General features: G+C 37.9%; 1 protein-coding gene across 1 annotated transcript in view; it reads left to right on the top strand.

The window, feature by feature from the left end:
- pkp3b (plakophilin 3b) overlaps nucleotides 1-15632 on the top strand; it is a 64993-nt gene extending 49361 nt beyond the window's left edge. Inside the window, exon 13 of the mRNA XM_030163629.1 lies at nucleotides 14383-15632. Within this exon, the coding sequence (XP_030019489.1) occupies nucleotides 14383-14424 (42 nt within the window). The 3' untranslated portion in view covers nucleotides 14425-15632. The remainder of the gene's footprint in view (nucleotides 1-14382) is intronic.

The raw sequence follows: 15632 nt of genomic DNA, 5'->3' as shown, positions 1-15632 counted from the left end.
TGTGTGTGTGTGTGTGTGTGTGTGTGCGCGGGTGAGTGGGTGGGTGGGGGGCGGTACTGATTTTTAAACTGATATGTAAAGCACTTTGTGCTACAGTTTTTAATGTATGAAAAGTGCTATATAAATAAAGATTATTATTATTATTATTATTATAAATTATGCAAATTACGATCAATAATGAATCGGCTGCGTCCGGTGCGTTTTGGATCTAATCAGCAATCGGTCGGATGTTACCGAGCGGTTTCCTGCAGGATTCTTCAAATATTATAAAAACGACGCGAAATACTGAAAAACGGCCAAATTCTGTGGCACTTTTAAGGCTTATTAGCCCCTTAACTGTCTGGCACTTAAAGAGTTAAAGAAGAATGGGAGAAGTTGTCACCCGAATATTTGAGGAACACTTGCGCAAGTTTCAGGAAGTGTGTGAAGGCAGTTATTGAGAAAGAAGGAGGACACATAGAATAAAAACATTTTCTATTATGTAAGTTTTCTTGTGGCAAATAAATGCTCATGACTTTCAATAAACTAATTGATCATACACTGTCTTTCAATCCCTGCCTCAAAATATTGTAAATTTTGCTTCCCCACCCTGTACATATATTCTCACTCACACACACATATTCTCCTCTCACATACATATATTCTCACTCTTACATACATATATTCACCTCTCACACTCATATATCTCACTCACACACACATATTCTCCTCTCACATACATATATTCTCACTCTTACATACATATATTCACCTCTCACACTCATATATCTCACTCACACACACATATTCTCCTCTCACATACATATATTGTCAATCTTGCATACATATACTCTCATTCTCACACACGCACACACACATAATGTCACTCTCACACACATTTATTCTTCTCTTACATTATAATACTTGACTTGAGAATATATGTATGTGAGAGGAGAATATATGTCCGTAGGAGAGTAAGAATGCATTATGTCTCGTATGGCCCCTCATAACTTTGAGATGCTTTTAAGGAACATTGTTGTTATACTTTTAGTACCTTTTAAATCACTGATGGTGCTTTATATGTATGTTCTTAGTTCAGTGATTTATGTATGGTTTTAGAACTGACTTTTATTGTGTTTTAAGTAGCTATATTTTTACTCTTTCAAATATTTTTATTTTGAAGCTTCATCACAGTTACAGATATGAAATCCCCCAGTTGGCACATCATGCTCCATTTTTAATATCAACACAATACAACAAACACACATTCAGAAATAAACGGCATTGATAGAGTGAGAAAAGAAGAAGAAAAGAAAAAGAAAAAAACAAAACAAAAATAAATTAATAAAATAAAATAGAAAATAAAAAAATAAACATATCATTCACCCCCCCAACCCCTGTCCCCAGAGCCATTAAAATAGGTTGGTGTAGTGCAGTGGTTCTCAGTCTTTTTCTGTCTGGCCCCCCTATGGAGGATGAAACATCTGCAGGCCCCCCTCAACCCCAATAACATTGTAACAGTGGTACAATTCTAACTTTTACTGAAAGAAACATTAATATCTTAACAACACTTTTTGCTTTTCCTTAAATAATTTGTTGTGCAAATTAAAAATATTTTAGATTTTTGCTTGAAAAATAAAACTTAACTCAACAAGATTGCTCCCTGAGATGATATTTTTCCAAATATAAATAGGAAATGTGCAATTATCTTACAACTATGACAATAAAGTTACTTTTTTTTAGAACAACAAACAAATTTTGGTAACAAAGATGAACATTTTAACAATATCAGTGGCTGCAATGTGCCAGTTTCCATTGCACATCTTGGAACATTAAAGTGCAAAATGTACAAACTGTGCAAAAACAGAGACATTGCACATTAGTCTTTTTCAGTTAAATCCTTGTCCGTTCTAAAAACCTAAACTCTTTGTATAATCTAGTGACAGATCACCATGGCAGTAGATTTGTCTGTTGTACGTCCCTAAAATGAGTCCAGGGTGCTCCAACACTAAAACATTAGTTCCACCTGCTACATGTTCTAACCCGAAGAAGAAAAGAAAAAAAACAAAAACCCAGGAGTGATCCCATGACCCCCCTGGCAAACCTTCTGGGCCCCTGGGGGGCCCGCCCCACAGTTTGAGAAACACTGGTGTAGTGCTCCACTGTGGGCTACTGCTTATGTAGTGGATCTTAACTATTTGGCCCTTCCATATATGACATCCCTGGTTTCCAAATTTTTTCAATTCTCCCAGCTTGTCATTAAGTGTGTATCTAATCCTTTCTAAGTGAAGGGTGTCCATCATTGTTGTTATCCAGGCTTTAAAAGTTGGTGTCTCTTTTGACTTCCACAACAGGAGAATAAGCTTCTTTGCACAGAGAAGGCCATAGGACAGGAGGTGATGCTGTACCTTCTGCAGATTTCTGGAGCTTTCTGAAGCACCCAGTACAATCAGTAGGGGATCTGGTCTTAGCTGAACCTTATAGACATTTGAAAAGAATGAAAACATTGCATCCCAGTATTCCTCTAATCTTGGGCATAGTACATAGCTATGTAGCAAGTCAGCATTCATTTGATTACATTTTTCACAATGTAGCTATATTTTTAGTGTGGATGTATGATGTATGTAAGATTTAATGTATGGCTGTGATTTCTACTTTGTGTAACTTCTTCTGCTGCTGACTTTGCCAGGACACTCTTGAAAAAGACACATTTAATCTCAATGAGCTTTTTCCTTGTTAAATAAAGGTTAAAGGTGGGGTCTGAGATCTTAGAAAAATGGTTCGAGCAAGCTACATTTTGAAAATACTCAGTTCAAAAGTCCAAACTCCTTTCTTCAGACATCCCTCTGAAGCCACTCCTCCAGAGTGGTGGCACGTGCAATGCTTGTTCCCGAAGGTTCACGAGCACTGCACAGTAACAATTCGCTGGCACTGCTCTGCTCCGTACCCGGGTTGGGCTCCGACGCCGTCTGCGGTCCGTTCCGGCCGAACCGTCTCCGACACCGGCTGAGGCTCCGGTCCCATACGCCTCGGGCTCCTACCCCGACTACGGCCCTGGCTGAGGCTCCAACTCACATATCCCTCATTCAGTTTCCTCTAACCCCCCCACTCTTACAGAACAGCCCCAGTTCAGACCTATGTGATTAACGTTACATTTCCTAGTGGTTTATGTTAGTGACAAAACAGTTTGCAGGTGAACTTTCCATCCTAATATAACTAATATAGCCAAGCTCTGGCTACGCTTCCTGTACAAGGCTCCAGCTTCGGGGAACGTGACAAGGGGAGGGGTGAATGGCAGTTGAGTTTGATAGACATATCACCGTTCAATCATTTCGAGTGGGCACTCAAAATGATTGGATGGTGTTTTTTCAGTCCTGCCCGTTCCACAGGTGACTGATTTTTTTTTTTTTTTTTAAATTTTGTGTTAGAGCATTGAATTAATTAGTTGTAACCGGGGTATGAAGGGGATTTTAAGGAATATAATAAAAAAGGCTCCAGAAAAACATCTCAGACCCCACCTTTAAATGCATTTTTAAAAAATAGCACTGGTGCATTGAGACGACAATTGAGATGGTATTTAATTAGCATAAGCTAGTGTTTATTACGCAAGACTACTACACAAAATCTGTCACATTTGGGTTTTTTTTCAGTAACAGATACTGCTAAAGGCTGTTCTGAGCAACACAAACTGTTTTTTCCATTCTTAATTTCTTACACTATTTTTATCACCTGTGGAGGTTAATGTAGTTCACAGTTTTTTAAAATTTATATAAGTTCACGGTAGTCTATTGAAGTATCACCATGTCACAAAAGCTCGTGCTTTTGTGACATTTGCGTTGGAGACTGTTTTGTGTTGTTGTCGCTCTTTGCTAACATTAAGACAATTTCTCTGTGAAAAACTATCATGAGAACAGTCACAATACAGTGATTTCTATGTAAAAGTCTTGACCAAATGTTTTCTTGGTGACACAAATTCACTCGTTGCATATATGTTTTTTGTTTGTTACTATTTTGTATATTGTTATGTCATGAGAAACAAGAGGAAAAAAATCCAAAAGAGCTGAATCGGCAAATTTAACAAAAACTAAATTCATGTCAAGATTTTTAGCAACAATGGAATTTTTGAGAAGAATCTGAACCACAAACTTTACTAACACTTGCTTTTGGGTTCTTCAGAGCCTCTCACCTGCAGCTATAACAATAACTTCTGTTCTTCACATAAGCAAATTTACATGGAGAACCTTTAAAATACTGTATATAGGAATCAATAACATGATATTGGCATTGTGTATTGGCTTGGCCATTGACAAAGCCATTGTTACAGACCACTTCTTAACAGGTAAACACGCACTGGTTTATTTTTTGGTCAAATTACCACGACAATAAAACATTGTTAGAAATTACCGGTGTAAGATGAACTTGGCCAATGGATGATTTTGAGGGAAAACAATTAGTTATTAATTGTTCTAAATTTTTGTATTCTTTGAGTTTGATGCTTGATGGTCTATATTTGCTGTATTTATTTAGGTAAATTTGTTTTCCTCCTCCTTATAACAGTTAAGATGGCTAATTTCAGACTTGCATCACGTGTTTTCAGTGTTTAAATTTTGAAATTGTACTGTTAACGGCTTTTCTCTGCCTCACACTAGCATTAGTCGACAATGGAACCAGTGTTTCCATCTGCAGATTTAACAAAAAAGTCTGGCTTCAACCAAACATGTGTATAAAAGAACCAGACGTCATGGTTTGTGCAGCCAAAGGAATGAAGGTAGATCCCTTTTTTCATTTTACGCTGTGATTTTATGGTGACAGTTAAGGGCCAGGGCCTCTTTTTTTTTTACAGCGTTTAGACAGAAGGACCTAAGGTTTTAACGCCCATCAGGACAATAGAGGCTTTGGCCACAGTCACCAGAACTCCTTTGGCTGTTCTGTGAGGATCAGAAGCTGCCAGAACATCACTCATGTCCACACTATCGTCAGCACCTCACTGTGTCCGTCTGAATACACCACTTTGTAAAACCCTGTGGTTTTCACCCAGAACTTCACACAGTAGAGCCCTGCTGGGTTAGGGTTTTGGTCTGTCATCTGTAGTGTTTTGTAAGTTACTTCCAAACTGTAATCCATTACAGATTACTTGTTACTGTTATTTAAAAGTAATTCCATACCTTACAATATTACTGTCTCAGAATTGTAAGGACTCCTGTATTACTTTTGAGTTACATACAGACTCTTGTCATAAATAGTGCATACACAGTAGAGCCCAACAGCCCCCCACATACCTCCAATACCAGAGACAGGAGAGCCCTGGGATGCATATACCGTACTTTCCGGGCTATAAGGTGCACCTGACTTTAAGTCGCACCTGACTATAAGGCGCAGGTGTCCACGTTGTGACATGAGATATTTACAGAGAAAGATGGTAAACAGAAAGATTTTTTAAGTATTTATTTCCATACCTTAACTGCTTTTTTCCAAACAGTGTCTGTAACAACGGCAGTAAAACGACAGTAACACAGCTGGTTAAAAAACCCAGATAAGACATTGATCTCTATCTTCATCTTCCTTCTGCTCACTGAAACCACTGCAGTCTTCTTCAGTGTTGGAGTTGAACAGCCTCAAATTCTCCGTCACACTCCTTCTCAGTCTCTCCTCCGTTGTTGCTCAGTGGCACTTCCGTGCAGCAGCTCTATTTCCTTCTTAGACAGACACATCGATTGCTTTTACCTTAAAAGCTTCAAAATATGCATTTCTTTGTGTGTTTTCCATGATGAGGGTTTGTGCATGACACGCAAAATAATTGTTAAAAGTTAAGATTAAAACTTCTCCTCTTCATCACCTCTTCCACCTGTCTCTCACTTTTGCGCTTCCTGCTAGAGCGCCCCCTGGTGGCCGTTAGCCTGTATAAATCTATACTCGAGCTGCATCGCTGTATAAGCTGCGGGGTTCAAAACGAGAAAAAAGTAGCGGCTTATAGTCCGGAAAGTACAGTATTTGTGCCCCGAAGTACATGTGGATGGATAGCTCAGTGAGTAACACTACAGTCCACGATGTTTGAATCCCAGCAGGAACACATACATTTTTTTCAACATTTTACGTGTTCAAACAAGAGGCATGGTGCCGAGGACGCTGGTAGATAAATCCGCAATCTATAAAGAATTCTAACTAGTCATAGAAATGTTAGCTTAACTTATCATTGCTGATCACAGGGATCATGCTAATGCTAACTAGCTTCTGTAAAGCAGAGTTAGGGTTAGTAATGAGCATACGTCCATGTGGACAATGGACTGTGTATTGGCAAGAATCTGGTGATACGTTACAAACCACAATACAAGGATCACGATATGATACATCACGATATATCTTACTTTTAAAAAGCCAGTTTTTTTTTTTATTGGTTTTGTTTCTTTTTTAAGTATGTAAGTAAAGCTTTATTTATGTAGCACTTTTTAAAACAATGTGTTACAAAGTGCTTCACATAAAGGGGAGATAGATCAAATCAAATCAAATTTTAAGCCAATTTACAGAAACCCAAAATAAAAGATTATTTCCTGGAAGAATGCACCAGAAATATGCACAAATACTAAACACATTTTTATTTGATCACAACAGGATCTAATGCTATATCACAAAATGTTCCTGTGCTCAAACTGAAATTCTATTTTACAGACGTTAGATTTTAAGATCCTTTTCAAATGTTCATATTCTGTTAGTTCAGAACTAACATCAGAACATTATTTTGGTGCGATCCCAACAAAGGAACTAACATTATGTAATAAAAGAGTGTTAAATAATAATAAGTAAAACAAACAAAAAAGAAAAACAAAAAAAGAAAAATGAACCTCCACAATATCTGCATTTGAATAAATACCTAAAAATATCGATACAGTACTTTTTAATATGGATACAGCGATATTTTGCAGAACCAATATTTTCTTACACCCCCAGTGGACAATGGACTGTCTTCTGCTGTCTTCACCCACTGGCTGAACACCAACAGGAGATAGAACTTTACAGACACATTTTTGATTCCTGAAGGTCTCATGGTCTTGCTGTTTTTTATTTACCCCTCGGCCAACTTCTGACCGAAGGGGTATTACAGTTCTATTTTAATGGTTTATATAATTGTATAGTAATCATTTTGTCGTTTCTCTGTTCATCTGTCTGTCTTTTCAATGACATAATCGTATTACCTGAAGAATGCATCTGCACCAGATTTATACTGTGGATGCATCTTGGCATGGAGCTGAAGCCTATTGAAAATAGGTAACCTTGACCTACTTTTTCAAGGTCAAATGGCCTTGTGCAGTTATATCTGAGTACTTTCAAATATAAATATGTATGTAAGTCAGTCTAACCTAAATTATAAGGCAGTAACTTTCAACAGACTCTTACACCGTATTTGGCCAAGGAGTATTATAAGTGTGCAGCACATTGTTTTTTTGTTTGTTTTTTTTTTTCATTTGAGCAATTAAATTATGGCCAAAAAGTGTGTTGTTACTCAAGTGCTATTGAACATGTACCGAGTAAAATATTACTGAAAATTGATTAGTAATGCCTTACATTACTGCAGTATAGCAAAAAGTAATCTGTTACTGTAATGCATTACTTTTGTAAGGCATTACTCCTAACACTGGTCATCTGTTTGTGGTTTGGTGATTTTGCGTGGTTGGGGGTCTCTCTGACTCAGTGTTGGGCTCTGGTCCTGCCATAGGGTCATGAGCCTGGTTTCCCTTCAGTCCATTGTGCTTGGCTTCCCATCTCCCCCTCCTGCCTCCTGAAGGAATGTGATAGGATGTGTTGTTAACCCCATTTCACACACTCATTGTGGTCTGAGGGCTCCAGCTCAAAGTTAAATGAAGAGGTAATACTTACCTCACTCAACAGGAAATCACAGCCTTTCCGTTTTGTTTTTGTAAGGAGCTCTTTCTTTGGGTTTTGTGTCTCGATTATTTTGATAAACTTTCCACATCAGAGGCCGAGTTTGTGTCTCATGAAGATGGATTACTGCAGACTGGAAGGGGGCTTCCAGGATTTACTCAGCAGAATTTTCCAGCAACTCTTTTGGTTCATTGAAAGTAAGATTACTTACTTATCAAAATCAGACTTATCAAAATCCCTTTTATAGAGTAAGGGTGCTCCCACAGAATTACAAAGGATTGTAGGCATTCTTGATGTCAGTGAACAAAAACACAAAAAGACGAAAATAAGTAAAAATGATGCAACTATTTTAAACAGAAATAGATTTTTTTTTTTTTTTGCTGGGCGTTTGATGTTTGTCTTCGGTATTGAAAAGAATTTTCTTTAGTTCAACATGTACTGTATCTTTTCTTTCACACCAGAAAATCAATAAAAAATATTTGATTTAAAGAACTGGATTATATAGAAATACCCTTGTACAGTTTCAGAAAGGCACTACATAAATCAGACGGCAGATGAATGGATATTGCGCAGTAAAAAACAGTTATGGAAAAAATAAAGAGACAGCTCCCAATTTCCAGAGCTGAACGCTCATGAAAACCAAGATGGACGGGCACAAGATGTCAAACAAAGCCAAGCTGCTTGCATTCTTCCTCCAGGAATTGGCTTAGTGTAGCAACAGAAAAACACAACCTTCATTTCACCAAATATTGAATCCTGAACTCTTCCTCAGTCTGAGCCATGGATCAACAAATAGCAAACTTAGTAACAATAATAACATCACATAATAACTTAACCCTTTATAGTTCACTCAGAAATACTCTGAAATTCTAAATTTCAACCTTAGAGTGTTATTTGAGGACACTAAAGACTCGATTACTTTCGTGAAATTTTCAAAATCAAGGTTAATGAAGTTACCATATTTGGTTCCTTACCCATAAGTAGCAAAAAATTAAAAAAATTAAAGTATATATAAAAATACAACAAAAACACATGTAAGGTGAGAGGAACATGTATTTTCGAACATTAGAATATCACTTTTAGAGCATTAGCCCAACAGAACTACTGATATCTGTCCACATCCACATTATCCCTTTGAACATCATTCCTTACATTAGTACCATTACTTCATGGTACCTAACAAAGCAGGTACACTCACTGTTCATGCAGAGGTGGACCTTACAGACCCTGTAGACCACATTGGACCTGAGATTGTTGAATCACTGTCCTCACTGTAACTGCTGCTGGCACTGTCTTGTAATGCATGTGGAAATTACCAAAAATAGTCCCTTCCCCGATAAAGGGTTAATACCATCATAAGCCTCATAATCAAACTCAGCTGTGTAGAAGAAACGCCTCCATTTCAGCATCAAACTCAATTTTTTTCATTTAGAGCCATGTCCAGTGGTGAAAACAATAGTGCCTCAAACTTTCATCACTTTCTTTGAGTCTAAAAGTTGTTTTTTAGCATTTCTCATCACATCTGGTCACTTCCTGATGCTTTGATCAAAGCCCCCATGGTGTGAGTCACTACTCCCTCTAGTGGTCACATAAATTCCCCGGCCCATTGCTGGAAATAAATTCAGTCCATGTCTCTATAATCCAATACACTGGAGTCTTCAGCAGAACTTTAGAGCTCTTTATTCTATCAATTTAGGTCATTTTTATATTTGTAAGTAGAAATACTAAATATTACAACCCCCTTCGTGATGCTTGGTGATTTTTACTTTGTGACATGGACCCCTGTTGTCATTGTCTGCAAATAATTGCTCTCAATATCAATTTATTGTGTTAATTTCAGTCAAATATTTGCCTGTAAACCAGTGCTAGTTTTTATCAGAGCTGTACATACTGTATATTTAGGAGTGGAGGTCTACATTTGAGATTCTCAGGGGTCAGCAGGAGTAGCTCTAATGATTTGCAGCCGTCACAGTGTTCTGTTGTCAGTTGTTTTGTTGTGGCCAGACTGTGACTCACGAGCGAGCGACAGACACACTGATTTGTGTGTATCAGCAGCTTCTGTTTCACTGTGAACTCCCTGAACAGGAAGTACATCCTCTGTTCAGTCTGTGTCGGACCAGGATGCCATCCTAGGCCTGTTTAGCCCCACGTTGTTGTGGCCGCACCCGTGGGCGATTCTCCAGAACTGTCATTTCCATCACAAAAGGCAAATAGTTAATGTTAATGTAATGTTTTGCAGCGCTATGTGAGAAAACGAAAGGTCCGGAGCGAAAACATCGAGTAAAATGTGTGGGTGTTGACGGACGCTGTGCCTCCAACCTTTGTCTCCACCAGATGGTTTTCTAGTTAATGTCTGCACACATCCTTTTTTTTTTTTTATCCCACTTGACCTCCACTCCTCTCTTCTCATTGGCCTCCTTGTCCTCCCTCCTTTCTCTCCATCCTGAAAGCCTGGATCTTGTTAGCCCCTGGCCCAGCCTTATCTGGGGATATTTGGCTCAGCAAATGCAAATATTTTCCTTGTAGCTGATAGCAATTATATCATAGTGTTACTCAAGTTCTGCATTGCGTTGGCGTAACTTTCAGTCTTCTGTTGTGTCATGTCACACATTGGGAAATCAGTAGTGGTGCAATTTAATTGTAAACATTTGAATAAGATTTCTGCGAAAACGTTAGAAAAAAAAATGGTGGTTTTGAAGCAACTATTTCTGCAACTCCTTAACTATTTAGTTCTCATAATAATGTTAGATCACATCAATTTTTCTCGGTGTAATAAAAAAGGTTTGGTGTTGCTGGGTGTTTTCCAAAGGGTCAGAACAAGAAGAGTTGTTTATTATATCGGCCCTTAAGTAACTCAAGAAGTCACACCACACAGCACACAGGAATTAGTGAATCTGGGAAAGAACCCAAAAAGGAACGGGAAATCACAAGGAAAACATCAAAGAACAAGCTCATTTAGTCCAGTTTCTGACACTGATAAAAATCCAAAGTGAGTGGTTAAAAGGATTAGAGGAGCCTGGGCATGAACGGGGCAGACGGAGCCTTTTATAGAAGGATGTTTCACTGGTACGCCTCATTCCTCCTGCAGGAAAAGGGGTTAACACTCATACTTTAAAGCTATGTCACAAAATATCCCATCGACTTCTTTTTAGTGAGTATCCCTGCGTTATCTCCTGAATATCTCCTCCACTTATGTCCATCACAGCAGGGTTTTGTTGAGTTTTTGTTTTTTGAGTGATTGCGCCCAGCAGGAATGCAGAGAATCTGGCTGAGATATTTTGGGTTTGTCTCTTTTGTGCCTTCTGGGACGAATAAAAGCAGAGTTTGGTTAGGTGGACTTGGCAGGCCCCTAAGCTCTGCTCTGTTCTTCCCGTACAGCGCCCCCCCCCCCCCCCAACTCGTCGCCTCTGCTCGCCCCACCACACTGATTCCAACACAGCAAACAAAAGCTGCTGCGTGTTTGTCCGGCTGTCTGCTGACCGGCTGTGGTGAAGTTTTTACATTTGATAGATAGCCTGTCATGTCTTTGTCCTCAGCTCAGGTCTTAAGAAGTTCACACAAACTTTCTGCACAATGTGGACAACAACTCTGGTGTTTTACTTAACTGACTGACATTAATAAAGTGCATTCTGGAATAAAAGCAGACAAGGACTTGAACACTGCAGTAGTAAATTCAGTTTAAGACAACTGTTAACCCTTTATTGGGCAAGTGACTGTTTTTGGTAATTTCCGGACACATTACAAAACAGTGACAGCAACAGTTACAGTGAGTCAACAATCTCAGGTCCAATGTGGTCTACAGGGTCTGTAAGGTCCACCTCTGCATGAACAGTGAGTGTACCTGCTTTGTCAGGTACCATGAAGTAATGGTACTAATGTTAAGGAATGATGTTTAAAGGGAGAATGTGGATGTGGACAGGGGTCTGGATCAGCACTGATGTTGGTCTAATGTTCTAAAATACATGTTCCTTTCTCATTACATGTTTTTTTACACATACCTCTTGGATTTTTTTTTTTTTTTTTTGCTACTTACGGTAAGGAACCAAATATGGTAACTTCATTAACCTTGATTTTCTACATAATTTAAAAAATATATATATTTTACAAAATTAATAAAGTCCTCCAATAACACGCTAAGGCTGAAGTTTTGAATTTCAGAGTACTTCTATGAGTGCCCTATAATGAGTTAAAGGGGTCATATTTTGCTAAACCCACTTTTATTAGTCTTTGGTTCATTTATTTGTGTATTTGTATATTAATTTTGGCGAAAATCGGGTGGATTTCCACAACCCGTTTTAATTCCTGCTTAATTTATTACGTTTTATAACTAGTTACATCATGACATTTGCACATATAAGGTCAAGACTTCCGACAAACATTTCTCTGAGTACGCCATTATTGTTTGTCAGCAGCAGCGGCTGTAGTCCATACTGAAAATATGTCCAAACTTCAAGCCGATTACCTAAAATGTTCAGTTGTTGGTTGAACGGGACAGAGCAGCACAGCCAACAACCTGGAGGGGGTGGGGCATGAAATGGCTCATGTTCATTTAAAGGGCCAGCGCTCAAAATGACCTTTCTGGCGTTATTAGTCAGAAATAGGGTTAAAAATGGACCTGTGGAGTTGAATTAATGAAGAATTCAGACCCAAGCATAGTATTTACAGTTTATGTACGTAGACCACAGGGAAATGTTTTAAAATGCATAATTCCATTAAAAAAAGCAAAATATCTCTCCTTTAAGATAGGATTATTAATATGCAGTAAACAAATACCCATTTGCATTTATGTTCAATTTAAGGTATAATTAGCATATGGTTTGCGTGCTTTTTTCCATTTTAGAATCTTAATCTACAACATTTTCCAGTAGAAGTAGAGGCCAATCCACGAAAACTAAAAGAAGTCATTACAAAAGCACCATTTGGTATTTGTCAGTTTGTCTTTGTTTTGTTGATTAATGACGTTCACTTCTGACATTTTATATGCAAATATGCTGCTGTGAATTAACATTTGTGTCTGAGATGTTTTTTGTTTTGGTACAGTGATGTTCAGTTACCTCATTAGAAATTCTTAAAGATCCCTTTAAGGCATACAATATAATAAAAGTACTCTGTGTAGAATAATAATTAGTGTCAGATAATGTTTTTTTCCCCACAAAACAGTTCAGTGACCTTAAAATAAACTCCCTCAATGAAAAATCCAGAATCTCTGGATGTGTACAAATGTTTCCCGAAAGAAGTCAGTTATCAGTTTATGAGTGGTCGTGGCCTCATGTTTACTCATTGCACATGTGAAAGTTAAACACTGGATCATTACTGGCTTCAGTGTCACAAGCCCCGCCCATAGAGTCACTGTTAAAATGGAGTTAAATGGGGTTTTAGGCGAACTCAGACAAACATACTAAAAGGCAGGACCCAGCTGATATCTTCTGGTCCTTTTTGCTGCTCATTTCAAAGCATTCAAAGTCTTTTTGGCGGCTATGGTTCAGTTGGTAGAGCGGGTCGTCCAATGACCAAAGGGTTGGCAGTTCGAATCCTGGCTCCAACTGTTCACATGTTGAAGTGTCCTTGGGCAAGACATTGAACCCTAAATTGCTCCCAGTAGGGTCTGGCAGCGCCTCGCATAGCGGCAGCTGCTTACTGGTGTATGAGTGTGTGTCAAAGGGTGAATGTGAGGCTTTGTAAAGCATTTTGGGCACCATGAAGGTGTAGAAAATGCACTGTTTAAGTTCAGTCCATTTACCTTTTTTTTTTTTTTTTTTTGCACTTTTCTACTGATGGTGAAAAGCTCCAGATTGTAAATTGTCTTTTGCCTGGCTCCCATTGACTTAAATAGAACTTCTTCCTAATTATTGGTTTTTCAGGAATCATTCTGCTCGCATTTGTAAAATTTGCACCTTCTAATAACTATTAATAACTACAATGACTTTTTTTTTTTTTTACACAAATGTTTGAGGTCTACAGTTCAACCATTTCTGATTCGAGCATGTAGCATTAGCTCATTCATGACCAGTCTCTCTTTCCAGGATTTCTGCCATTTTGTCTGATTATTGTCACTGTAAAAACACAAACTAACCTCACAAATTAATGGGAGATGTCAATGTAGCTCTGTCTTTGTCTTTGCATGAAATGATCTTAAAATGTGCATGTATGGATACAAGATTTTCCCTGAGCAGGAGTAGAAAGACACTAGAGATTGGATGAATTCTGCAGGAGATATTTATTCATTCATTCATTTATTTATATGCTTCCTTTGGTCAGTTGCTAAATTTCGGTAGCATACTTATCTGTTACTGACCCAAACAGGAAAATGGATGTATTCTGTTTATTTATTTGCCAAATTAAACTATGAATCAGACTAATCAAGGCAACACAGTCTGCTAAATTTATAACATTTGTGGATCTAAAGCTTATAACAGTAAAAAATCAGTTCCAAATGACTGTGTCCTCTTTGGCAGATGCACTGAAACAACATGCTACTGTTCACCTTATGTGACAATGATTGTATTGTTTCTCTGTCTCTTGCAGAAAGGATTTACCAGAAGAGACTTCACAGACATCACCATCTAAACAGCAGCGTGTTACATTCTGATCATGTGACTTTCGGGCCAAGGACGTAGCAGTGAATAGAAGAGGATCGACGGGAGGATATGCTGCAATGTGATGATAATTGAATCGACGGACTAAAAAAATAAAGAAAAAAAGGGAAAAGGAGCCAAATGAACGATGGACAAACTTTAACTTCCCTCTGGTTTGCTTGACTTACAACAAATACATGTAGTGTAGGCATTGATTACATGAATTTACTGGAATCCACACATACAGACATTGGACTTTACCCTCCAAAACTGGGGGCTGGGGGATAAACATATTCACCCTTGGATAAATTATTTTGGACTGATGTTAATATCTGCTGCCCACATTTTCATTGTTTTCCTAGCACATTTAGAGTCATTAGTGATCTTTTTATGATCACTTTTAAATTCCCTTTATAGATTGGCAAATGAATGTATCAATCCGACATTAATGTTTGTTTTATCTGTCTGAATATACAATATTGTTTGTACAGAGGCTTTAAGTGTTGAATTTAGACAGCAACTGAGCTCTTAGACTTATTTGAACTAAAACACACCTGCAGACGCTTATGTAGAGTAGAATAATAAGAAAGACGAAGATTGTAGTAAGAAAGTGAGGATGTGTTTGGGTCAGATTTACCTGAAAACAAGCTGTTATTAACATTTTTCATCCGTCGACATATATTTTTAATGATTGATGAGAGGTAACGTTGAAATATTTGGGATGAGAACTTTCTCTACTCTTTGCATTAACAGCTTGGTTACTGTCGAAAGATTTAATATTTGTGGTTTCAATGCAAGATGTGATAAACATGGGGAATGATACAAAGGGACCGATGTTGACTACTACAGTAATAAATCAGAAATGGACGTGTCTTCTTCTGAGTTGAATTAAAACTACTTACACGAAGCATCTGCCACGTTCAGTTTTCAGTTCAGATTTGAGAAGCTACTGCACCACAATGATAGAGTGTACGTAATATAATAAAATACGGGCACAGAATAACCAAAACAAGACAGTCTGTCTTTGGAAAATAACATTGTGTGATCACAAAGATGTAAATCATGGCCTTGGAAATTATACTGAGTGAGCAATGGAAGTGAGTCAGAGATTATAAATACTGTTGTTAACGTCAAAAAGTCTGACTCTGACCTGTAAAATCAACCCTGTTAAATGAAGTTTAATTAAAAGGCTGAAGAGGA

This window comes from Sphaeramia orbicularis, chromosome 3, assembly GCF_902148855.1.
Source record: "Sphaeramia orbicularis chromosome 3, fSphaOr1.1, whole genome shotgun sequence".
Classification (NCBI taxonomy): domain Eukaryota; kingdom Metazoa; phylum Chordata; class Actinopteri; order Kurtiformes; family Apogonidae; genus Sphaeramia; species Sphaeramia orbicularis.
Note: the sequence above shows the minus strand (reverse complement) of the source record. Positions and strands in the feature narration are given on the sequence as shown.